Consider the following 23,177-nt stretch of genomic DNA (forward strand, 5'->3'; position numbering starts at 1 on the left):
GAGATTATTAATTGTGACTACATAATAAGTAGTCTTTTTAAACTGCCTGTTCTTCTTTTTTCAACCTCACTTGTCCCATAAAAGTCCCTGTGGTTCAATTTGTGCTTACGAAAGCCAGGTTTCTTTGCAGGCAATTTTCCTTTAAACTGAGGTGTTAAAGACAGCTCAAATAAATCTATCAGCTCTTACCTGGACACCTTCCAAGGTACAGCAACACTGGACTCACTAGTCATGTCTCTAGGTTTTGATCAGTACAGTGATGAAAAGTCAGGACAAGGCAAAGGGACAAATATTTTAAACAGATTTGGGTGCTGAACTAATAGAATTCAGAATTTCTTCCAAAGTTAAAATTATGCAAATAATTTTCCAAGAATACAAACATTTTGTTAGTATAATCCTACATATCACAAATGGTGTACAGAAAACTCTTTTGCTCTGCCTAGACAGAAAACAGAACAGGGAGTTTTTAATTCACTAGTTCATTTTTCCTCCTGCTCATTCCATGCCATGGAAAGGAAGCCTGGGAAGAAAAGTCTCCCTGCTTTTCCCCACAAACACTCTCATGGCTGCATAAATCTCACAGTCTTTTTTTTTTAAATTCAAGTAATAATAAAAATAAATCCCCATCTTCTTTAGACCATGGGGCTTAGTCCAGCCTTTGTAATTAAAGCCATTTTCTTGGGCAGTAGCTTCCAGTTGTCCCTCATTACCTTTTCATAAGCAGATGTTTCATTTCTTCTTCCATTTAACCTGAAAGGAAGATGCTTAGTGCTCTCATCAGGTCGGCAATTATGAATCAATCAAATGATTGATGCTTGTCACGAAAATAACTAGAATAACTTTGTCATAACTTACATTTAGTATCTGGAGAAAACAGTTTATGATTTATCTGTGTTATTCGCCATGAAGACAGAAATTTTGTTATATGTTTTATTACCTAGCAATTGCAGTTTTTATTCCTACTGAGTTGTATCCAGCAATACATGTGCCAAAGCTGGACTTGTCCTTAACATCACTATGAATGGATTTCTTTGAGAAATGCTGTCAACTGTAAAGTTCAGAATATAACTATTGTTATGATGCTGTCAGTAGAAATGGCTCGGCATTTCTGACCCTCTTGTAAAAGGGAATGTGCAGTCAGTAATGAAAGCAGGGGTACTGTTTGCTCGCGGGCTCTTTCAGGAAACGTGGGTTTCCCATTTACATCCATATGCTCATGTATAGACACATAAACACCCTTAGCAGTGCTGAAAGTTACTAGATATGTCTTCAATTAGAAATCCAATAGTAGAAGGCAGAGTGTAGAAGTAGAAACCACTTTAGTCTTATTGGTGTTGTCAGGGGTCTGACTGCCCGAGGTTTTATCACATAATACATGGGCAACACAGTTACTTACACGTATGTACAAACACCCCTCGCATGCACATGTACAGTGTGCAACAGAATTTTAGACCTCTGTTGGTACATCTGAAGAGAAAGAAGCAAGGAAGAATGACTCTTGTTCACTCTGACACTGTTGCATAACTACAGCAGTGCTGTGGTTCACCTGGAAAGAGCAGAACTGCTAATCTCTAATGTCTTCAGCCTTGCAAACATTTCAGGACCAGGACTGATTTCATTCTCACTTGCTTCTGACAATTAAGGAACTTAATTGGCAGTCCTAACTGCCAATCTGCTTCAGCTGCCCTTTATGTGCTGCAAAATTATCCAGTGGAAATCCAATGTGGAATTCCCTTGCTTTCTAAAAGGACTTACAATGCAGTCCTAGTGCAAAGTAATTTAGCTTTCTGACTGAGTGCACTAGACATTTTACTGGCTCTAACTTTTCAGTATTTATTTGCTTTTCAGCGAGGCTGGTAAGAGTAATTGTGCCAATAAATGGGGAACGATTCATGGGATTGCAGCAACCATAACACTGACAGGAACAGAATATGAACAACACACAGCTTGAAGTTTTGAGTTTTGCGGATCTTTGTGGAACTATAACGAAGTAATGGTCTTCCCATTCTATTTGCACTGGTATAATTTTACACAGGGCTCTACACTGAAAAGAACCTGTCGGCTATTCCTCAAGAGAGTCACTGAGATAAAACTTGTACTCAATTTTATGGTAACTGAATATCTGTTCTTAGAAGTACAGATGCCACTGGGCTAAGTATATTTTAAAGATGTGAAAAAGTCTTTAACAGACTCATTAAAAAAAAAAAAAAGGCCAAACCCTTCTTTTGTTTATTATTAAACTATTTATAGCTTGGTTCAAATTGCAGTTGCTGCTGCACTGCATGGGAAATGGAATAGTAAGCCCTGGATCTGATTCTACTCCCACTGAGGCTGTGCTGATGACTTTGTTGAGCTCAGGCTCAGACTTCCTCAGAGGAAGCAGATTCCTTCCATCTCAGAAAGTCCATGCTTTCTGCATCTTGTGAGAGCAATACTCTTACTACCTGGGTTATGCTGTTCTATCTTGTATTTTCCCACTAAAGATTTTCTGCAACAACATTTTCCTTCTGATCCTGGCAAGTGGTTTCCAAACATGTATTTTGATATATCTATGAATACCCTCTGTTGTCACCTGATGTTCCTTGTGTATCTGAAATATGCTAATATCTGAATGGAACCCTAACCATGAGCTAGGGTAAAATTTAGACTGAAAACTAAAGCATCTGGCTATATAGATATATTTGCTGTAGGTGCAAAGTAAAATGCATGCAGCCTTGGCTGCTGAGCTAGTTCTTTCCTTCTGCAAATAAGAATAGCTCCACTTGGGCTTACAGACTTTCTTACTGCATTTTCAGATGGGCTTTTGTCCTCTGAAGGCTTTTTAAGCATTTTCCTATGGAGGTGTAAACTATCAGATTTATAGCCAAGTGATCCTTTTCCCCTATGAGACATTTTTTCTGATTCCCTGAACTGCAATGACAGGATCAATTCAGGGATTACAGTGGATAAGCAGCTGCTGTAAGGACTAGAAAACAAACAAAAGGGAATGGAGTTCTGGCTTCAAGGCCTGCTAGGCTGGCTTCTCCCAAAGCTGAAGAAGTGCCTGGCTGTGCCCAGGAATTTCTTTTATAAAAACTGCTGAAGAATGAGTGGTCTAACTCTATTATGCCAGGAATGTTCACAGAGCAGTGGCTTCTTTGCTACCTATACAAACAGTCCTGATCCCAGTCAGATGTTATGTGATAAAAAGTGCTTGTAGACCACCGATGGAGTAGAAGTTATCAGTCAAGGCTCAAAGGAAGTGCTGCTTCAAAAATAACCCTTACAAAGGAAAATTCCAGAGCAGATAAACAGAATCTGCTGGGTCTGAGGACCCACGAAAATCCCCGTTTCTTTGCAAAGCCCTTGGGAATGTGACATTTGTTTCTGTCAGTCAGGTCCAACAGAATTAAAACCATGAAAGGGCTCATAAATCAGCAACAGGCTCCTCAAATTGTCTTCTGAACAAGAAAGAGCAGGAGAAAATAGCCAGTCATTGGAGAGGGACAGCAGATGGACAAGAGGAGTCTTGGGGGACAGAGTGTGGGCAGTAATATTCATGTCACTGTGGTACTATCATCCTAAGTATTTCTTTTTGATTTATTGATTACTGTAATAATTTGCAAATGATTAGTGTGGAATGGTGTACCTGCAAAAAGATATTTCTGGTCTTAAACACTAAGTCAGGATTAAAATTTTTTACCATATCTCTAAAAAGAGAAATTATTTATAAGAGCAAAGGACTGCAACAGAAAATCTAAAATTTAAGACTGGCACCTGTGATGGCATTACAGCAGCAGCCAGTCTAAAAGCTGAACAGTATATACTGTCTATAGACAGATCTATAGCTAGAAAAATAAATAATTCCATGAGCAATAAAGAAATATTTAAAAAATAAAAATTTTCACTTGAACTGTCAAAGAATTTGCTGCATTTTAGTCCGTCACAACCATACGAAAATGTTCCTCAGCACTGCTATGCAATATACTTGTCATGCATGTATAGTATACTTGCATACTATCATCTTACATGAAAGTCAGAGGAGGAGCTCCACCATCATTTATCCCTGTCATACTCCCTGTTGCATCTACCCCGGTGGGCTTTGGCACAAGGTCTGTGCCAAAAGTGTCTAAGGGTGTGGGGTGGTGCTGCTGGTAGGACAGTTACCAGGGTCTTATTTTTCTTCCCCACGGAGACTGAAAGAAAAATGGAGGAACTTGCTGGAGACGAGATACTGCTGTATACATACTGATGGCATCTGTCAGCTGCTACTATGTCTGTCACTTAGTGAAACCCAGCCTCAAAAAAGAGCATGACTCTGTTCCCCACCTGCCACATTTCTTCTGACCTCACACACATATTGCCCTAAGAAACAGTTTCATACACAGCAGTGCATGGTGCACAAGAGTTTCCTGAGAACTTGTTCTGGAGAGATGTAGTCCTAGAGTGGGGGGCTGGTGGGGAGGCACAGGGAACTCTGCTCAGCCTGGCTGAGACGAGAGTGGTCAGGGCCAGACCCCCCTCCTGCTGCTTTGAGGCTGGAATGCAGCTGATCTGACTCAGTATATTTACCTTCTATATTTCTTCTTTACTGTAGCTGAGTTTATTGGTTAAATACATGCACATTCAGGCAATTTTACAGAACTTACTGCAGAAAAATTTTAATCTGTAGGGCTGGCTATTTTTACTGGCAGTGCAGATCTACATGCTATGTCCACCCCAACAGGGGAAAAAAAGCAATATTCTGTCACCTAAAAGTTAACAAAACCAGCCTGTGAAGGAATCAGTTTATAAAAATGATTAATAACAAAGGACTGTGGGCAATGGAGCTACAGACCAAAACTAATTTGTGGAAATTACTCAGCAAGTGATTATGACTAATGTGATTTGCCACTGGGCAATTCAGGAACAAAAGTGAAATGTGTGGAATGAAACATTCATTATCCATTATTCACTCAGTATAGGCAACGGCATTCATACTGTACAGAGCCTAGACACTTCAGGTAGAATTCAGGGATTATTTACACCAAGTATTATATGGACTTTTCCCTTAAAAAAAGGGGGGCAAATATCCCTCCTAAGGAGCTCCAGATACTAGGTTTATAAAGTTCTTAGAGATTACACCTTCTGTAATAGTGTGTGAATTAACCTTATAGCTCAGGAGTTGGTAGAAGAGCAGTCCTGTTTAAGATCAAGAGGTTTCCATGTGGATGAAAACCCCTAAGTAGTCCTTCAAACTCTTACATGAGTTTTGCTGTTATGTTTTAGCTCGGCTGCCACTGCCCAAGTTAATCACTGGGGACATACTCTAAGAGACTTCAAATACATCAAGACATAGAGACAATTCCAAGATGATCTTTCAAGGATGACTCAGTGTAGGTTTCTGTAAATGCACATTCAGGAAAGTATTCCTTTTGTGTCTGGTGCTTTTCCCAAAAGGGATGGACCTTGCTGACCTCTGTGGCATTGGCTTCAGCATGGCAAAAGGCAGAGCTCTCACCACTTACTTCCCCACTGCCCTGGTGTTTCTTTCTGAAAGAAAACAGCTAGAGTAGACTGTAAATGACAAAATCTACTCAAGAAGATCAGTGGTAAGGACAATAATTAAGAAACTGGCATATAAAACAAAATGAGGGAAACAATACATTGCTGTTCTTTCCGCTGCCCATTTATTTTCTTCTTGGTTCTTTTCTCTTTGTCCAAATCAGTAGGCAATAAGGAGGGGTATCTTTGCATTTGCTTTATTCTCTGCCTGATACCAAAATACATTGCCTTTGCAGTAGGACCATCAGGATCATTTTTTCAAGCTTCTTTGTGATAACACCCTTCAGAAGGATAGGGTCATTTGAACTGAACAGAGAGGAGTTTTTCTTATAATTCTTTGGATTATGAGAGGTAGGTCAGAAGAAAAAGCTAAGTCACTCTGCCTTACAAGTGTAAGTTTAAGGGCAGAAGGAAATGGCTGGAATGAACACAAAACACCCCAAGTCTTTAGAAAACCTCCCTCCACCAGACCCGGTGAGGAGGAAGCCTGTGACAGGAGGGATTATCTTCCCTTTGCCCTATTACCACTGTCTGTTCTATGCAAGGAAATTCTGCACCAAGCATACAATCCATTTTTGCAGAATCTACTCTGTGCTTGCACTGTCCAGGGAATTTATTCAAAATAGTTATGTTGTGCATGGATGACACCAGGGGTAAACTGGGCTCCCCAAATGACTTTTGCACTGCAATTCCTGCTTGACTAACGGGGACTAATCCTGACATCCCTAGAGAGTGTAACTTTTGGTCCTCTGAAATATACCTCATCTCTAGTAGACCAGTTTTCCAGGGTAGAGAAACATGTCTGAATTGAAACCCAAGTGCATGTACTCTTCTCAATTTAACAACAGAAGTGATATAAGTTTTATTTTTATTGACTTTTCTTGTTATAATACTGACAATGGTAGAGAATCCTATCAGGCCATATCATAACTCAGGTTGAAAACTGAGTTTTGCACAACACTGAGTAACATAACCAAACTGTCTCAAAAGGATCCTGGTTCCATCTTGATTTCCCCCTTGAGGGACAGAATGTGTGAGTAATGTAACAGGTTGCTATTCATTTACTGCTCAAACCAAAATAGATTCAAAGGAGATGTCTCAAACCAGTTCTGGTTTTCTGACTCAAAAATGAAAAAATCTGAAATGCAGTCTTTGTAATTACAGCAATTTGTACGTCTGTTGACACTCCTGCTCATATTCCTGTTGTTTGTCAGGCATACTGTGTTAAGATGGCAGCAGGACTATATCTGGGGTTTGTTTGCAGCTTATTTTGCACTACAGAGGGGTTTTTTTTTGTGCACTGTCTTCCATTTCCTCCTGAGCACATAAGCAACATCGTGCTTAAAGGGTCATATTTAAAAAACAGAGCATAAATCCACTGTCCATTGAATTTCAGCTCTGGAAGTCTGGGGGGTGGGGGGCAGGGAGAAGGACAGGGGAAACTTGACTTGGAGACTTAAAAATTGCACAACTCTAAATACGTGGTTCTCCAGAGGGGCTGATGACTTGCAGCCACTACTGACTTTTGCTGGTATTGTAAGGACTGGGCACTTCTGAAGAGTGTCATTATTGATCCACTTCTTCATGAGGGAATAACTTGAGATTTTTATTTCAAACCGGGACAGGGGACAAAATATGATAATTTAATGTTAAACATATCTGTTACTTGTTATCCACTGAGGTGTCTCTTCCACCCCATGCAGATGGGCAGTGAAGCAGCTGCAGATGGAAGAGCCCTAAGACCTGACATGCAGCCAAACCCAGCCTGTCTTCATGAAACTGGGTGACACGATACTTTCTCTTTTTTCAGTCTTCATTTCAACCTCCTCAGCTTAGTTTCTCATCAGAATCAATCATTCTCTAATTAACTAGTCAGATTCTGATGCAGTTTGCCAAAATTTTATTATCCTGCTCTCAGAGTTACAGCATGCAATTATTTATTCAAGTTTCTACTGCTCCCACTTTGATGGAATTGAGTGAAGGGATTTCTTTCTGGGAGCCTAAGGGAGCTCTGTAATGAGAAACAGTTACAGGAAGGTGAGTAACCCTTTTGCTTTGCAGGGTTTACAATATGAGGAGAAAGGAAAAAACACATGTGCTCCCTCTTTATGTTCCAACATCCAGGGGGGAGAAATTAATGCAAAACCCAGCTTCCACATGTATTGCTTGGTTTTATGGTTAGGTTTTTTTCCTAACTGGGAGTAAAACAAGTATCCTTTTTGGTGTGTTACAGTAACATTCACAGTGAGGGTCAGGTCCTTAATAACCAGTGCAGAAACAAACATAAGACAATATTCTTTAGGAGAGTTGGGCATTACAGTGCGAAGTGTGGTAATCCATGGCATCATGACACGGCCTCTGTTGAACATTGAAATTTTTCCTGCAACACGTGCACAGGCTGGATGTCTTGAGAACGGGGGTTACAAAATATAGCATCTTTAATGGGAAACTAACCAAACATAGCATTAAGAAATACAGATGTGATGGAGACAGCCTCAGCTTTCTTACTTAAGACTAGTGAGGTGTCAATGTCTTGACTGCTGGAGTATTCACAGCAGTAAGCCCTCTCCTGGGCTAAGGTACCTAAGGTAGCTCAGTCCTCTTTCTTTAAAAAAAAGTAGCAAGAAAGCTTTGTCATAATTGAAAGATGGAATGTTTTTCAGGAGGGTGTAAGACCTCTTCTAACATCTTCGTTCTGTTTTGTTTTATTTGGTATGCAGACAGAGATTTGATTTACTTATATCACAGATGTTAACTATTGGACTAGAAAATTAGATGCACCTTCATTTTTTTGTCACAGAGAACACAATCATTTATGTAAGATTTCAACAATAGAGACAGAATTACACCACAGACTGCCTAATAGTTTGCTGAAGTTGAAGGCAGTGAGCAGCCCAAAGCTTTTGCACATGCTCCAAACACTGTGGTACTTAACAGTGATCAAGTTGTTACTTCCCTGATTCTGCTCTAGTTAGGCTGTGTTTTGTTGACTATTAATGAGGCTTATCCCTATCCCATAGTGCTTGGGGGCAGTGCATGCTCATGGTACAGTCCTTTTTTTCAGACCATAGACCTGGCTTACAGGTGCTGCCCATCCTCTGAGACAGTGGGCCAGACTGCTGTGGAAAGACTGCCTCTGCCTTCACAAGCTGTGCCAGCAAAGCAGCATGATGCAGAGTGCTCCTGTGCTGCCCTGCTGCAGTGGCACCGCTGCTTTTCATTTATATTTGCAGGGAAAAGCCAGAGAAGAAAGATTTTAGCTTTCTAGTGAGTATCATAAACACTATCTCAACTGCTACTAGAAAGTTATTCTGCCAGAGAGATTCTCAAACTGAAGCCACTTCCTTTTTCATATTCCTCTGTTTGTTCACAACTTTAAATTTCTCAGTGTTTTAAATAACACCATTGGGCAGATAATGAAGCAACTATATATGCTAGCAAGAAGTGGAAGAGCAAAGAAAGCAAATTTACAAGTGTGGCACCTCCATTACTTTAACGCAATAAGTGTTGTTAAATTTGTCAGGCATGATGAATCTAATTCATATGCTATTTTATTGGTAAATTAGGAATTTATTGGGCAAAGACTGCTTTCCAGATAATAAAATAATTTGAAGTGCCAAATGAAAGGTAAGTTTGTTAACCCACTACAGTCTTCAAAAAAGATCAGAAAAAGAAGATGAAAATAATGAAACTCACCTTAAGCCTGTTGAACGCAGCCCTCAGGATCTGTGTTTCCCTGTCACTCTCGGGAACAACTCGTATGACTTTATCACTGCCAGTAACAGAAAATTGAATTGGCACTTTAGGACTCTTTGCAGCAGTACAATGGGACAGTAATTAGGTTCAGATAGATACTGCAACTGTGCTCTTTTTCAGCATCTGCGAAATGTTGGGTGAGCTGAAGCTCTGCTTCTGAGCTTGCTGCTGGACTATGCACTTCCATAGAAATTATTTGCTCTTTACAGATCAGTGTCAGCTTGACCTTCCATTTCTATGTAAATGCTTTGTTCATTCCTTCTAAGTTAAACCATTCAAGCTGACATCTTCCATACTGAACAAATGCCTCAGAACAAAGCAATTATTTTTTTTCCAAAGTAATTAATCTCTTTCCGAGGATGAGATTAAGTAAAATACATTGCTTTTTCATGTTTAAACCCTCAAATGACTTTGAAAAGTTCATTGTTCTCATGCATTAAAGAGAGGAGTTGATGTGAGAAAAGAGGTGATCTTCATATTAGGGCATGCCTTTTGCTTTACCCATTAAAACTTGCACAAATTTTGTGAAGTAAATAGCTGCTCATACATGCTCAGGAGGTTCTAAAAAAAATAGTAGCTAATTTTATTAACTTTCTTTAACAGAAACTGAAGTAGAGTAAGTTTAGGTAAGATACGAGGAAGAAATTCTTTGCTGTGAGGAGCACTAGAACTTATTGCCCAGAGAAGTTGTGGATGCCTCATCCCTGGAAGTGTTTAAGGCCAGGTTGGATGAGGCTCTGAACAACCTGTTCTAGTGAAAGGTACCCCTGCAGGCAGGGGGGGCTGGAACTAGATGACCTTTAAGGTCCCTTCCAACTCAAGCCTTTCTATGATTCCATGATCTCAACATAATTATGCAAACAGGAAGCAAGAAACTGAATGACCCTTCAACGACTACCATCTATGTCATGACCAATGGGATGCTGGAGACCACAGAAAATAGAGGGCACGATCATGTAACTAAAATATCAGCCATACACAAGAAGGATGAAATAACTTTACGTGCCCCATGTGAATTCTGCCATTTTACTACATGTTGAGTTTTTTATTTGTACTTTTGATGACCAGTACTTCTCTTCCAAGAGACCTTGGAGGTCATGCATATCTGTATTTCTACAGTTCCATCCACTAGCCAGAATGCCTTTTAAACAATTTATTGACCTACAATTTCTATATCATCTGGGAATTTCACACAGTAGAATTTCCCTTGACATTGAGAGGTTTGTCCCTTAAATATCTCATGAGCTCTCCTACTTTGTTGAAGGTTCTGAGTCTGCTGAGAAGATATTTGGCCAACTAGAAACAGCACTGCTGAGTGTGCCCTTGCTGGCTCACCGTTTTAGGAAGGATCCCAAGCTGCTGCTGTTCCAAAGCACTAGGTCTTGCCTTTGGTGAACTGCAGCTACAGCTCTGGTAGGACTCACCTTTGTTGCAAAAATCCTTAATGCATATGTAAGTAAGCATTAAATATTGCCAGTAAGTGTTTCAGAAGAAAGCACTGCTAATAAATTCTGAATTCTGAAATAGCTTACCTCTTTCTGGAAATAATTTTCCCTTACACCCTCTTCTTTCTTAGTCTTTTCTCTACAGTCAATATTTGCTCCCCTTGGTCAGCCTCTAATCCTTCGTTCTGTCTTAGCTCTCCAGTTTCGGTTCTCACCCCTGCTGAGTTTTCCCTGTAGACAGGTTCCAAGCCTTCCAACTCCTTCATGGCATTAAGTCTTTGGTCCAATTAGACTCCAGGTTCCTGCTGCAATAACACTGATGTGCCCAGAGGTGTGGACCTCAGTCCATTCTCCTCGGCTGCTGTTGACTTTACTGGACAAATAGTTTATGCCTAAGAAGAAAGATTCCTGAAAACTCTCCCATTATAATTTGGCAGCCCAAAAAATTTAGGGGAGATTACTTTGCTTCCAAGACAAGTTTAACCTCCTGTAAAGGAGCTTGCACAGAAAGGAATAAATCTCTTAGAGTACTACAACTGCTGCATCTTTTAAAAGAAAATAGATGCTTTGAATTTATCATACATACAACAGTAATATTCTTTTCCATTACTCACTTCTTTCTAAGCACTAAACTGCTGTTAAGAAGAAAATAATAAAGAAGTAATAAAGAAGTAATTATTGCCCAGGAAGTTGATGTAGCTAATAAAGATTCATCAGACATGTCTGGAAGGATTGGTACAACCAACATATAAAAACCAGATTTTAATGAAATAAGTAGCTAAGCATGTGTTACACAGCTGTAATAGAATTTTGAAGGAACGGATATCACTTAGGTATGGTCTTGAATTAATACACATCACTGTAAACTGTCTTCAATTAGCTCAGCAACTCTGTCATTTCCAATGTGATGAAAAACCTGCCCTAAAGAGGAAAATACTGGTGCTGTGACAGATTGATCACTTGACACATTGTTGGGAAATGCCTCAAGCTGTGGCTGGGTCTGCTGCTAGAGAGCTCATAGCAAGCAGTCTAGCATACCTGGTAATTTTAGTATTTTATTAAAAGATGGTGAAGCCATTATGGCAAGGCTCTTTCAATTTTTGTGCATGCAAGATGTAGGAATACGCTGGATTCCTGAGAACTATCTGCTAACACCCACTTCTGCAGGCTGGCTAGCCAGTGGATAATCATTATGCATTCTTCAACAAAGCACAGATTGCAAATCTAGCTTTACTACAGATGTCTACCAGTCAAAAACCATAGTCCTAAGGTAATTTTTTTAGCTTTATAGTTCTTCTGGTTACAGTTCACATTAAAGAAATCGAACGATTACCTTGAACACTATGCAATACCATGGAATTCAGGGTAGAAATTCAGCAACCTGCCCACTATTTAAAAGCCAACTACAAAATCTACCAGATCATGGACTAATATGGTTGATAAATGGCAGCTGCACCCCAAACACTCAGGACCATCCCCTGGTGAGGTTGCCTGCCATCCTTCATGTTGAGCTGTTGAGGAGAAAGAAGCAAGTAATCGTGTCTGTCTAGGGAAAGTTTTGTTGCCTGCAGACATATGTCAGCAGTCTGCTGATTTATGCAGGTAAGGTTATTTTTCTAACCATGATGCCTCTAAATCTTTTTTTTAAAGCCTATTTCTAAAACCTTCTAAACAAACAGCAAGATGGGATATATTTTGTATCAATTAATGTAGAAATTTATATCCACCATGACAAACTTTCAATTTACCCCTAGCAATTAGGCTAATGGAATTTAAAGCTAGGACTTAGAGAGATCTTTTGAATTTTGTGTAAACACAGTTGAAAGCCTTTGCCAAGAGCAAAACACAAGCTTTAGTAAAAGTACTGACTGAATGAGCATGGTGAGCAAAGAGTAGAAGCCAGACAGCTGATGTCCCCAGGGACAGCCTCATGTCTGAGCAAAATGGGTGACCAGCTGTTGGCCAGCACTGACATGCAATGACACTTTTTTTTCCCTTCATCACCCCCTTATATTTTTCAGGAACAGCATGAGAAATGACACACCTGCTTTCGAAACACAGAATATTCTATGTGGCCCTGGAAAGGGTGATACTCCCTGACGCCAATGGGGACTAAAACCTCTTGGTTTACTTCTTTGGCTTTTTCATTGAGGTTTTTTTTCCATTTACTTCATCGTTTTACTCATCTCTGAACAGACCAGATGGATCCAAAGAAACTATTCTGCAGCACATCTACAACTTCTTTACTGATGGAATTAGCAGTTCTCTCTCATGAAACTTTCCTGATGAACTCACATGGCATGAACTGCATTTATGTAAATTCCTCATTTCCTTCAGGAAAATCCTTCTTATTGTTTTATTCTCCTGACTAATGGGAACCTTAATCAGATCTCTGCTCTCCCATGGAATTTAATAAAAGTATGTTTACAAAGGCTTTACAAGTATTTTAAACACAGTTTAAGAAGTGATATGCTATAAATCAAATACCTATGCTAAAAAATAGGAAAGAAAATAAATCCCCACTTACAGGCATCCATTCCTAATGGTACAGGAGGGATTACAGTTCTTGAGAGCAAGCTGCCATAGTTGCTGCACTTCAGTGGTTCATTAAGGCTGAATGACACATCTGAAAATATCTACAGTTTGAAAGCCTCTCGTCAACTCCCAATATGCCACCAGATATCGTTTGTGATGAAAGATCAATTGCTTCATTCCCTTTTCTCCACTAAACTCTGATAGTTAAAAGGTTAAGAAATAATAAAACATTAATGTTTTACTCTCTCTCTGTTACTGGGATGAAGAGTTTAAACTGTGACTCAATACTGTTACAAAATCAAGATAGATAAATAAGGCTGGGCTTCTTCCTGAGACCTGGTGGGGACATCTGGAAAGGGAACTTTAAAAAACTTCCTGAGCCCTTCATTATGGTTTTTTGTATTACAGCAGATGCTGATCCAAACAGAAGAGAACACCATTTGTATTGTCCAGATAGCAATGTATATATTTTCTGCCTTTTAGCTATTAAGGCAAGAAAACTGATACCATTCCTCGTATAAGAAAGAGCTAGCTAGTTTATAATTTTGAATGAAAAATAGTTGCTTGGGTAATGTAGGCAGAAATGCTGAGAAGGCAAAGTATGTTACTGCATTGTATTTATCAGGATAGCACAAATGACTTCTTGGGAAGCTGAGCTTACATCCTAACTCCTGGACACGGAATATCTGAGTTTCAGGGATGTTTTTCAGGTGCAAAAAGGGTTTCCTTACCAATTAGGAAACTTTACAGACTAAAGCTGTGCTATATTACTAGCCATCTTCCTTTGAACAGCTTCTTTTCACAGACACATGGTATGGAAATGTTGATAACTGCAAAAATTCCCATTTTCATTCCGACTAAGGAGCAATGCTTTTCCAATAAAAGCTGTCCCTCAGTGTCTCATAAACACTGCCTATAGGGACATCTAGCTTAAACACAAGTAGTGGGAACCAATTGCTTCAGTGCATGTCTCTGTCTCAGAAAAGAAAACCAGCTGTGTATGGTAATGAATGCTGTCTTGCTTCATCAAGTGTCATCCAGTCATGTGCAAACAGAAGAGAGAAAGAGGGCAGTGATTCAGGGCAGAAAATAAAATAAGAAGTAACAAGACCAATACACACTTAAGACAAACAAATAGACCAAATTAAGCAACCAGATGACAAGGAAATACTGTGCTAACTGTGCAGGGTTAAGATCCAGGGGAGAGGCTGCATTAATCTGCTTAAATGAAACAGCATGTATACTCATTCATATTAACTTCCTAAGAAACATATTGTAATAACATATTTGCATGAAACAGCTGATGATTTTTTAACTTGGATGTGATCCTTCCAATGACACATTATATGAACTACTGCTACTTTTAAAGAAAGGATCACCATCATCCTGGTAACATATTATTGAACAGAGTTTCCACTATAACCTCATCTATTTCTTTATTGCCATGGCTCATGGCAATAAGGTGAGTTGCTCCGTGCTTTGTAAGGAAGCGATGAGTAGATGGTGATGCTGTCAGGCCTGGCATAGGCCTGGCAGTACCAGGGTGTTTATCTATCCATCTGGGTGCTCCTCTGCCCAAACAGGAAATCTTCCCCTTATATTCCCTCTTCATCCTGACTGCAGAGGCATGTTGAACTTGTGTGGTGTGGCCAGACAAGATCAGTGTAATGTCCTGATTAGGCTGTAGCGAATGATTACTACCCAGTCAGTGCCCTGAACAGATCTGATTACATCAGCTGCATATATTTTATCCCTTTTCCTCTTCTTGACCCTCCCTTTTTTCACCACACTTGTACCTTGCTTCCTCTCTCCATCTCCTCTCAAATAAACAACTTAGACCTAATTACTTTTCCCCAACTGGTCCCAGCTTTGCTATATCTGTACCCAAATTTGATATTTCTAGGTTATCTCAGCTTCATACATATCACTGATAGGGTTACTTAGGTATTGTTGCCCACAAAATGTCCCCAGTACTCCCTTTCAATTACCTGTGAAATTCAACCAATTCTCAAGTACCTTCTCCTTTACCTCCTGCAAGATCTAGCTGTCCTTCACAGTGCTATCTGATTTTTTTGTCGGCTTCTCACATTGTCATAGCCAACAATTTCTCATGTCATGTGCCATCATTTATCCATGTTTGGATCACTTAGCTCAACTTCAGGCCAGAGTCCAGTCCATGGCCTGCACATTCCTGCAGGTCCTGTCATGTTGGAAGTCCACACAGAAGCTCACTGGCTTTTCTGAGCTTCAGAGTTTCTTCAATTCATTCTAAGCCCTGTGTACATTTTGAGACAACTGCAGCAACTATATCCGAACTAAGTATCTCAGGACTTTGTGCAGCAGATTTGCTCTTGGCCTCAATGAAAGAAAGAACACCAAATCTGAAAGAAAGTTGTTACAGAATTTAGATACCAAGAGCAGAAGGCTGAAGGGGGAAATGGTTCAGTGGTAGAGGGCTGCATTAAACTTTTTGTGCTCCAACTTCCTTTAAGACCTTGAACAAACAATCACAGGTCATCTGCCTGTGAGATTCAGTGCAGGCTTGGCAGAAGGTTCCTTATACTGAGATCCATATACTCTATATCCATTCACGTGTGAAAACCACACACTCTGTATTTGGTTAGAGACATTTGATGGTGGATTGGTTTGTCTGGTCCCTCTCTTCCCCATCTGTTCTAATGGCCTGAGCAAGACTCTGGGCTCTGTCGTGGTGGGTGTGCTTGAAGCACAGGTACTTGCCAAAGCCTGGCACTCAGCCTGAGTCCGAGACTGGGCGCAAATCTCAGACCTGCCTGCAAAGCCCGATGGACAGGCTGGGGTGCAGAGCTATGCTCGGCTGACAGTGCAGCACGGTTCAGCTCCCCGCCCCTATAAACAGGGATGATCTCATCCTTTAAACTTGTGAGAGTATGGAGATACAAATAAACTCACAGCTTTTAAGCTTCTTGATGGCTATGGTAATGGGAGCAAGGCAGGGACCACAGATGGAAAGTGCTAAATACAGCTTCCACAGAACGAAATTCTACAACTCTTCTTAAGTCCTGAAACATTCTGCATTTACTCTACAGCCCTCAATGATGTTGAAAAAAACCCTTTTCTTTTTCAAATAATCTAATATTTTCCACATCTCCAATTTTTTCAATGTATTGATATTTGTAAAATAACAGCAAAGAGTCCAAACAAGAGATGTCCACGCTCTCTTATTCTGAAGACAGCTATGAAATTGTGAAATATGCTCAAAGGTTGGAAACCCCCCCCCTTTTTGGTTGTTCAGGCAAGCTACAAACCTGGAAAACGCAAAGTATATTTTCAATGAAAGCAGTCTTCTACAGTCTTTCATGAAAATTTTAAACTGGTGGTATTCTGACAAAATTGCCCATGTTTAGTATGTGCGACCATGAGGAAAACATGGTAAAATTGATTTGCCATATTTTTAAAAGTGTGTTTATATTAAAAATCCCAAATACCCAGAAGTAAGTAAAATAGCTATTTTTCTGAAACTAATAAATAGCTTACCACACACAAGTGTAAACCCTTCCTTTTGAATGTTTGAAGTTCACAGAAAATCCTTAATTTATAGAACAAAAACTACCTGTACTCCACTTTTTATGAATTATGGTTTTACTTGACCTTGACTTGCCACTGCAGTCAAATACCTGCACATTTCCAACTGTGTGACAACCACTGAATGGGGCATGTAATTTATCTGCCTTGATGGCTTCTTTTCAAGGAGCAGATAATATTATTATCTTTGAAAAACTGAAAAGAAGAAATTTTTACTTTTATTTTCATAAGTCATGTTCTTCACTTAAATCTGTGTTTATTTTAAATTTCTTTTTCCTCCCCTCTAATTTCAACAGAATGCCTATAGGCGGCCCAGAAAAAAACTTGCCGAATTTATTACATAGTTTCCTTTAACAGCAAAGAGGAAGATCTTATGACCACCAGGTCTTCTCTAACAGTACTCTGTTCCTCTCATTATAATACATGTAATTCTTGTACTGTATTCATTCCAAAATGATTTCCATCTTTGGAGAAATAATTCAATAGAGTAAGAGAATAATTTTGGTTCATGAGATATCTGGAGATCATTAAATCAGACGTCTTTGTAGCTCTTCTCTGCACTTCTTCCTGGTTTTCTGCTTCTGAATGTGGACCAAAAGCACTGTGTAAGCTTTGTTACTCCTTTGAAAAATCTCATACAAACTCAATTTTATGGTCCTAACACACTGAAAATCAGAGTCATCCTGTGGCTGAATACTACATTGCTGATTTTTTTCCTCCTTGATCCAACCCAACGATTTGCAGTAACAGGGAGAATTCCTGTATGCATGATCTTAAACTTAAATTATTGCATTTCACCCTAGTTCTTTTAATTCAGTCATTAAGTCCATCAGGTTTTTCTAACATGTCTTGAACCTTTCTTGAATGAATAGTTTCAGAAAATAACTGGAAATAGAGAAAAACTGTATTTTTTGTAGGTAATGATAATTCAAAGCATAGAGAATGAGGGTTAAAGGCATGTAGCAATTCCTGCTGCTGAATGGGACCAAGTTTGGAAGCATTTGGTTATTCCTGATAGGCAATCTCTTGAGCTCAATTTAAGACCTTGATCCTCAAGCCCTCATGACTTTACAAAGCCTTTCAGCAATAGCAGGAGGAAGCCTTTACTCATTACTGTACTTGGCCCTGAAACACAAATAACTTGTAAGCATGTGTTTGTAAGTGTATAAAAAAGAGATCAGAGGAATTGCCTCATACATATTTTAAAAAGTAAATGTCAAGATGGTGAGCTTAGATTTAATTTAGGACTTATCATTAGTGTTTTCTATGCATTTATTCATTTATGCAAGTTACAGCAAGAAAGATGAAAATATTTATGGAGTAAAAAACTGTTATGGTGTGAAATACTGCTGCATGAGATGTCTGTAGCATGTTAAGTTTCCCCAAACCCTTCCATCATCATTTATTGCCTAGTTTGCTTCTACATAATGATTATATATTTTAATTCATGGAAAGTACACATTTAGTGTCACTATTCAAATAAAGGACAAAGAGGACATGCCTCTCCACAGTTTTGCAGAAGGACAGGATCCATATATTTCAAAGCTGGGGAATACACCAAATTCACTGAATAAAGTGAGGAAAATCTTGTAAGGAAATTCTCTTTTTGCTGGTGTTACTGCAATAGGCTGGTGCAATTCCATTGATTTCCATGGAGTCTTGCTACGTTAAGCTAGAGAAAAACAGCAGGATTTTTTTTTCATTACAGTACAATTAGCTATTCCTGTGTTTCAGATAAGCATAACAGAGATCTGGGTGCTGAACTGTTCATCAATTTAGGATGCTATTTTGAAGAAGAAATTGTAAATCTGCAAGCACTAAGCCCAGAAACAATTACACATGATGCTAGCTGCTAAATACTGCCACAACCGAGAGTCTCACAAGAAGCCCTCTAATTTTCCCCACAGGAACATGAGCAAGGTGACAGTGTCGACCTGAGGTGCAATATTTTGTGTCCAGGTAGAGTGTCCCTGTCATGAGTTAGCGAGCATAGTCCCAGAAGTGATGTTCTTGCAAAGAGGTGCTTACAACTCCTCTATGACCTGACAGAACCTATCAGCTGGCTAGTTTGAATATGGACAATTTTTTAAGCCACCTAAAATTCTGACTGCCTCTGTGGTCCACATTTTAGAATGGACAAAGCCTGGGGGAGGACTGTCTCGTTTCCAGTGCTGGGACAGGTGGCTGCAGGGCCCCTACAGGGCCTGGCGGGCCCAGGCCAGCCATCCTGGAGCCAATGGGCCCTGTTCCACCCGCGGGATCCCCCCCCGCCCCAGTCCTGCTATGCGCAGACAGAGCAGCCCGGCTCCCCCTCTCCAGTGCAGCTGAGATTCAGCTAAAGCTGCACCTCCGTCCAGCAAAAGATCATGTGACCAACAGCAATAAGCAAAATTCCAGCTGCAAGGCCCAGGTGAGATTAACCCTTTAGTGCTGTAAGTGCTGCAGACATTAAGTAAAGAAAGAAGAGCTGAAATCCTGAGGGAGGAGAAAGAGGAGATGCTTAAAGCTGAAATTCTGTTGTAAAGCTATGGTGGTGATGGACTATGATATATCAGAGTACCCATTGTAACTTCATGAAAGCATGGGGAGTGGAGCGTTCAACTTGTACTTGTGAGCAAAAGCACCTGTGCTGGAATAAGCAAATGCTGAAGCAGCTGTAATTTGATGAGAAGTTTGAGCAGGGAGAGATGGAAGCAATGAGGACTCTTGCTCCAATTGGAAGGAGAAAACCTCTGTTCCTAGAGATACTCCCAGAGACAGTCCTAAAGATGAAGATGATGAGGACCCTTGTCTCCCAGGAAAGGAGGAGAGCCTCTACTCTTAGAGATTAAATGCTCCCAGAGATGGGTGAAGAGAACTTTTGTTTCTGAACAGCTCAACCTTAAAATGGTACCCCAGTAGCTCCAGATTGGACTCTCAAAACCAACCCAGGCGGCTGCCTCCTTGTGATACTTGAAGCCATGAGAGAATTTCTTGTGGAGATGGTCTCCATAGCATGAGCAAGAGAAACTCCTCTTCCTAAATGAACTGAACAAGGCTATTACGGAATTGGTAAACAGACTGAACATCTCAAAGGTTGTCTTTTACATTGTCAGTGGCAGAAGGGAGGAAGGTGTGGTATGACTTTTTTTTTCCCCTTCTTTTAGGTCTATTAATAAACTTCTATATATTCTTTCAAGTTTTGTGCCTGCTTTGCTTTTGTCCTAATTCTTATATCACAGAAGGTAAACAGTAATGAGTATGTTGGACCAAACCACTACAGTCCCTGACAACAGGAATGAGGAGAGTCCCTCAGCAAAGGGACACCTTGTACACCCAGCCTGAGGTCAAATGGTATTTACAAATTTTTCTCCAAACAGGCTGTACTGAAGAATATCTTCCCAGGGGAAATGATACTGCAGGAAAGGAACAGATTCAATATATATAAAGCAGAGATGTATGGTAAATTCTTTGAATTAAAAATGCTGGATGGTTGGTCTCCATGACCCCTGATACATTGTGTCATTTTTGCTTTCTACCAACTGCCTTGTATAAAGAGACCAGTGAGACAAACCTAGCAGTAAGACTGCAAAGGTACAGCTGCACCTGGGAGTATTGCCCAGTTTAATGCACAGCCCAGATGTATCCTGGCTTCCAGCTGAATCTTGTGTGATCGTAATGCACTGAGTTCAACCATCTTTGCCCTGTGAAAGGATGCAAGGTGCACACTGCTGAGGAGTGTCTGAGTGTGCCCTGGAAGCAGCCTACACTGTTGGGTAGCCAATATAAACAAATGTACTTTGCATTTAGCACTGTCAGGTGTTGTTCAGTAAAATGTATTGAAAAAATTGGAAGTGTTTTTGGGTGCTCAGTAATGCAATGGGTTTTCTTTATATCAACTTTCAAAAAAATTTTTGAAATAAATCTGAAAATAAAAATGTTTAATTACGTTTTCAGTGAACATGGAAACCAAATGTGTGAAGCAGAAGGAGAGAAAAATAATTTCCATGAAAAATTTTTTGTTTCACTTTAAAGAATTATGCACTGAAAAGTACAGCTACAGTTCTGTACCACATATACTTCAAATTGCAGTGTATTTACTGACCCATCTTTCCTTACGGGTATCAATCCGATTTCCTGTTAAGTATAAACAAATTAAGTATACATGTGCCTGCAATAAGAAGTGTTATTTTACTAAATATAACAGATTTGTAATGTCCACATTTTTTTAAGTTTTGGATAAAGGCCAGATTATTTTTTTTTTAATATGAGAGTTCAAAACAACCCTTTGGAACTAGATGTAGTACTACAAAGAGAAAGCTCATGATGACTCACAGAATGTTCTTTCCTAAGGACCACTTTTCCATGGTGATGAATTTACAGACAAGGTTTAGAAACCTTCTGTGGTGGGACAATTTTAGCCCAGAAAAAGAAAAACACTTCTCCAGCTGCTCCAAGCAGCTTTATGGATGTTATTTATAATCTTTTTGCTTATACATGCATTTAAGCTGTTTTCAGGCTCTGTAACTTTTTTTTTTTTTTTTTTTTGAGCCTTTTTGTTTGGAAATGCAGAGGTTACATCCATTTGTTTCTCATACCATGTGAGTTACTTGATAATCTGCCCAAACGGAGGACCCAGCCCCTCTGGAGAGCCCATGCTGCCAGCCCTCCCTGACACACTCAGCTCACAGGCCAGCAGCTCTTCAGATGACTGCTTGCAGCACTTCTATCAATGTTTTGTCAAAAGAATAGATAAGAGAGATAAGAATAAAGACAGAAAATATATGTGGAACAACATCTAGGACCCACATGTGAATAAACAAGTCACCTTATATGTCAGTAAAATTAACAGTATACTAATTGCCTGCAGGATCTGAATATGGGGAGGCATTTGTATATATCAGTAGATTAAAAAAAAGCATCCAAAAAGTGTTTGATGTGATCAACATAATTATCTTCTTCATTACTTATTTTAAATGCTGTGAACATCAGCACAACAACTATGTAGAAGTGCCTTTCCTTTGATAATCTCTATCTTGAACATAATGGATTTTGTTCAGTTATTTTTTAGGGAAGTGAAAAAGTTAGGGGGTTGTTGTTGTTGGGGTTTTCCCCCATTATTTTAAAAGCAAAGTGGCTTTATGTATTATCAGGGGCCTCTCAGACACACCCAGGTCAGCTGTATTTAGGAGCTGGGGTGTGAAAGACAACCAAACTCACTTTGTTGGACATGGAGCTCTCTTTCTAAAGGCTGTGGAAGACTCCCAATGCCTTTGCATTGGTCTAGCCCATCAGGATACTACATTTTATCCTTCTGCATTTTTATAGCCATAAATTTAGGTTCCAACCTGGCACAAGGTTTCTCAGGGGTAGACTACCCATGCAGCACTGCAATCAGCAGGACTGACATTTGTGCTGGCCAATTACTTGTTAAGACAGGCTGCCATATATTTTATATTTTGCTATATTTAGATGGTCCAGGCTGTTTTGGTTTTTGGTGTCAAAAGTGAAAGCTTAAAAAATCTCAAACCACACAAAAATGATGAATAATGTGGTGGGAAAGAATTAGAGTGGAGGGTCCTCCTGCCCTGGCTCCCCAGAAAATGAAAGGCGACCCAAGAGAGCTCTGCTCATGATATGACTACAGCTGCTTCTTAGGGCAGTGCATTTCTTAAGTGGTATTTAGTCTTTTCTTGTGAGAGGCATTGTGTAGGCACATAAGACATCCTTAATCCCTAATGATGTTGTAATACATACATCACAGTTCTTGCACTCACTCAGCTACACATCTTGATAAAAAAGATGTCAGCATACTACATTTAAACAGGTTTATACTAGATGGCAAGTTTGTAGTCTCACTTAACAGCAAGGAATGGATGGGAAGGAAGACTGTAACACATCCACACATACAAACAAGATAGCTGTGCATAATACGATGGATCTGAATCTTTGAACTTAGTCTTGATATGCATATATGCAATCTGACTCTCCTTTGATCTGGATTTTCTAAAACAAATTCTTTACCTCTTGTTCCTCAAACCAGTCCTGAGTATCTTACAGAAAACTGACCTGCTATCCTATCATTGAAAAATGATACCTATAGTGCCAAAGAAAACAAAAGCACACCAAATGCAGAATAACATTTGAAAAACAAAATCAAATGGAAGGCTTGGGGAGGGATATAAATATTTTAGTGGCAATGAAATTATTTATTCTCTGAAGACAGCTCCTGTAAGGCAGCTGCACCAGCCATTAATGCAATTATATTTTGCCATTTTTATAAGCTGCTTGAGAAATAACTTTTCTCCACTAGATTAAAGCTGTGTCAGTTGTCTACAAAACCACTTCTGACTGAAAGGAATACTAGAGATACAT

At 39.6% G+C, this 23,177-nt stretch overlaps 1 protein-coding gene across 2 annotated transcripts in view; it reads right to left on the minus strand.

Moving 5' to 3' along the window:
* The window catches only part of CPA6 (carboxypeptidase A6), an 87,408-nt gene that overhangs the window by 39,886 nt on the left and 24,345 nt on the right, over nt 1–23,177 (minus strand). For both annotated transcript variants that reach the window (XM_042036418.1, XM_042036417.1), the window contains exon 2: nt 9,220–9,295. In XM_042036418.1, the coding sequence (XP_041892352.1) occupies nt 9,220–9,295 (76 nt within the window). The remainder of the gene's footprint in view (nt 1–9,219; nt 9,296–23,177) is intronic.

This window comes from Corvus kubaryi, unplaced genomic scaffold, assembly GCF_017639235.1.
Source record: "Corvus kubaryi isolate FWS band 111438036 unplaced genomic scaffold, C.kubaryi_AGA036_p1.0 37385, whole genome shotgun sequence".
NCBI classification, from domain to species: Eukaryota; Metazoa; Chordata; class Aves; order Passeriformes; family Corvidae; genus Corvus; species Corvus kubaryi.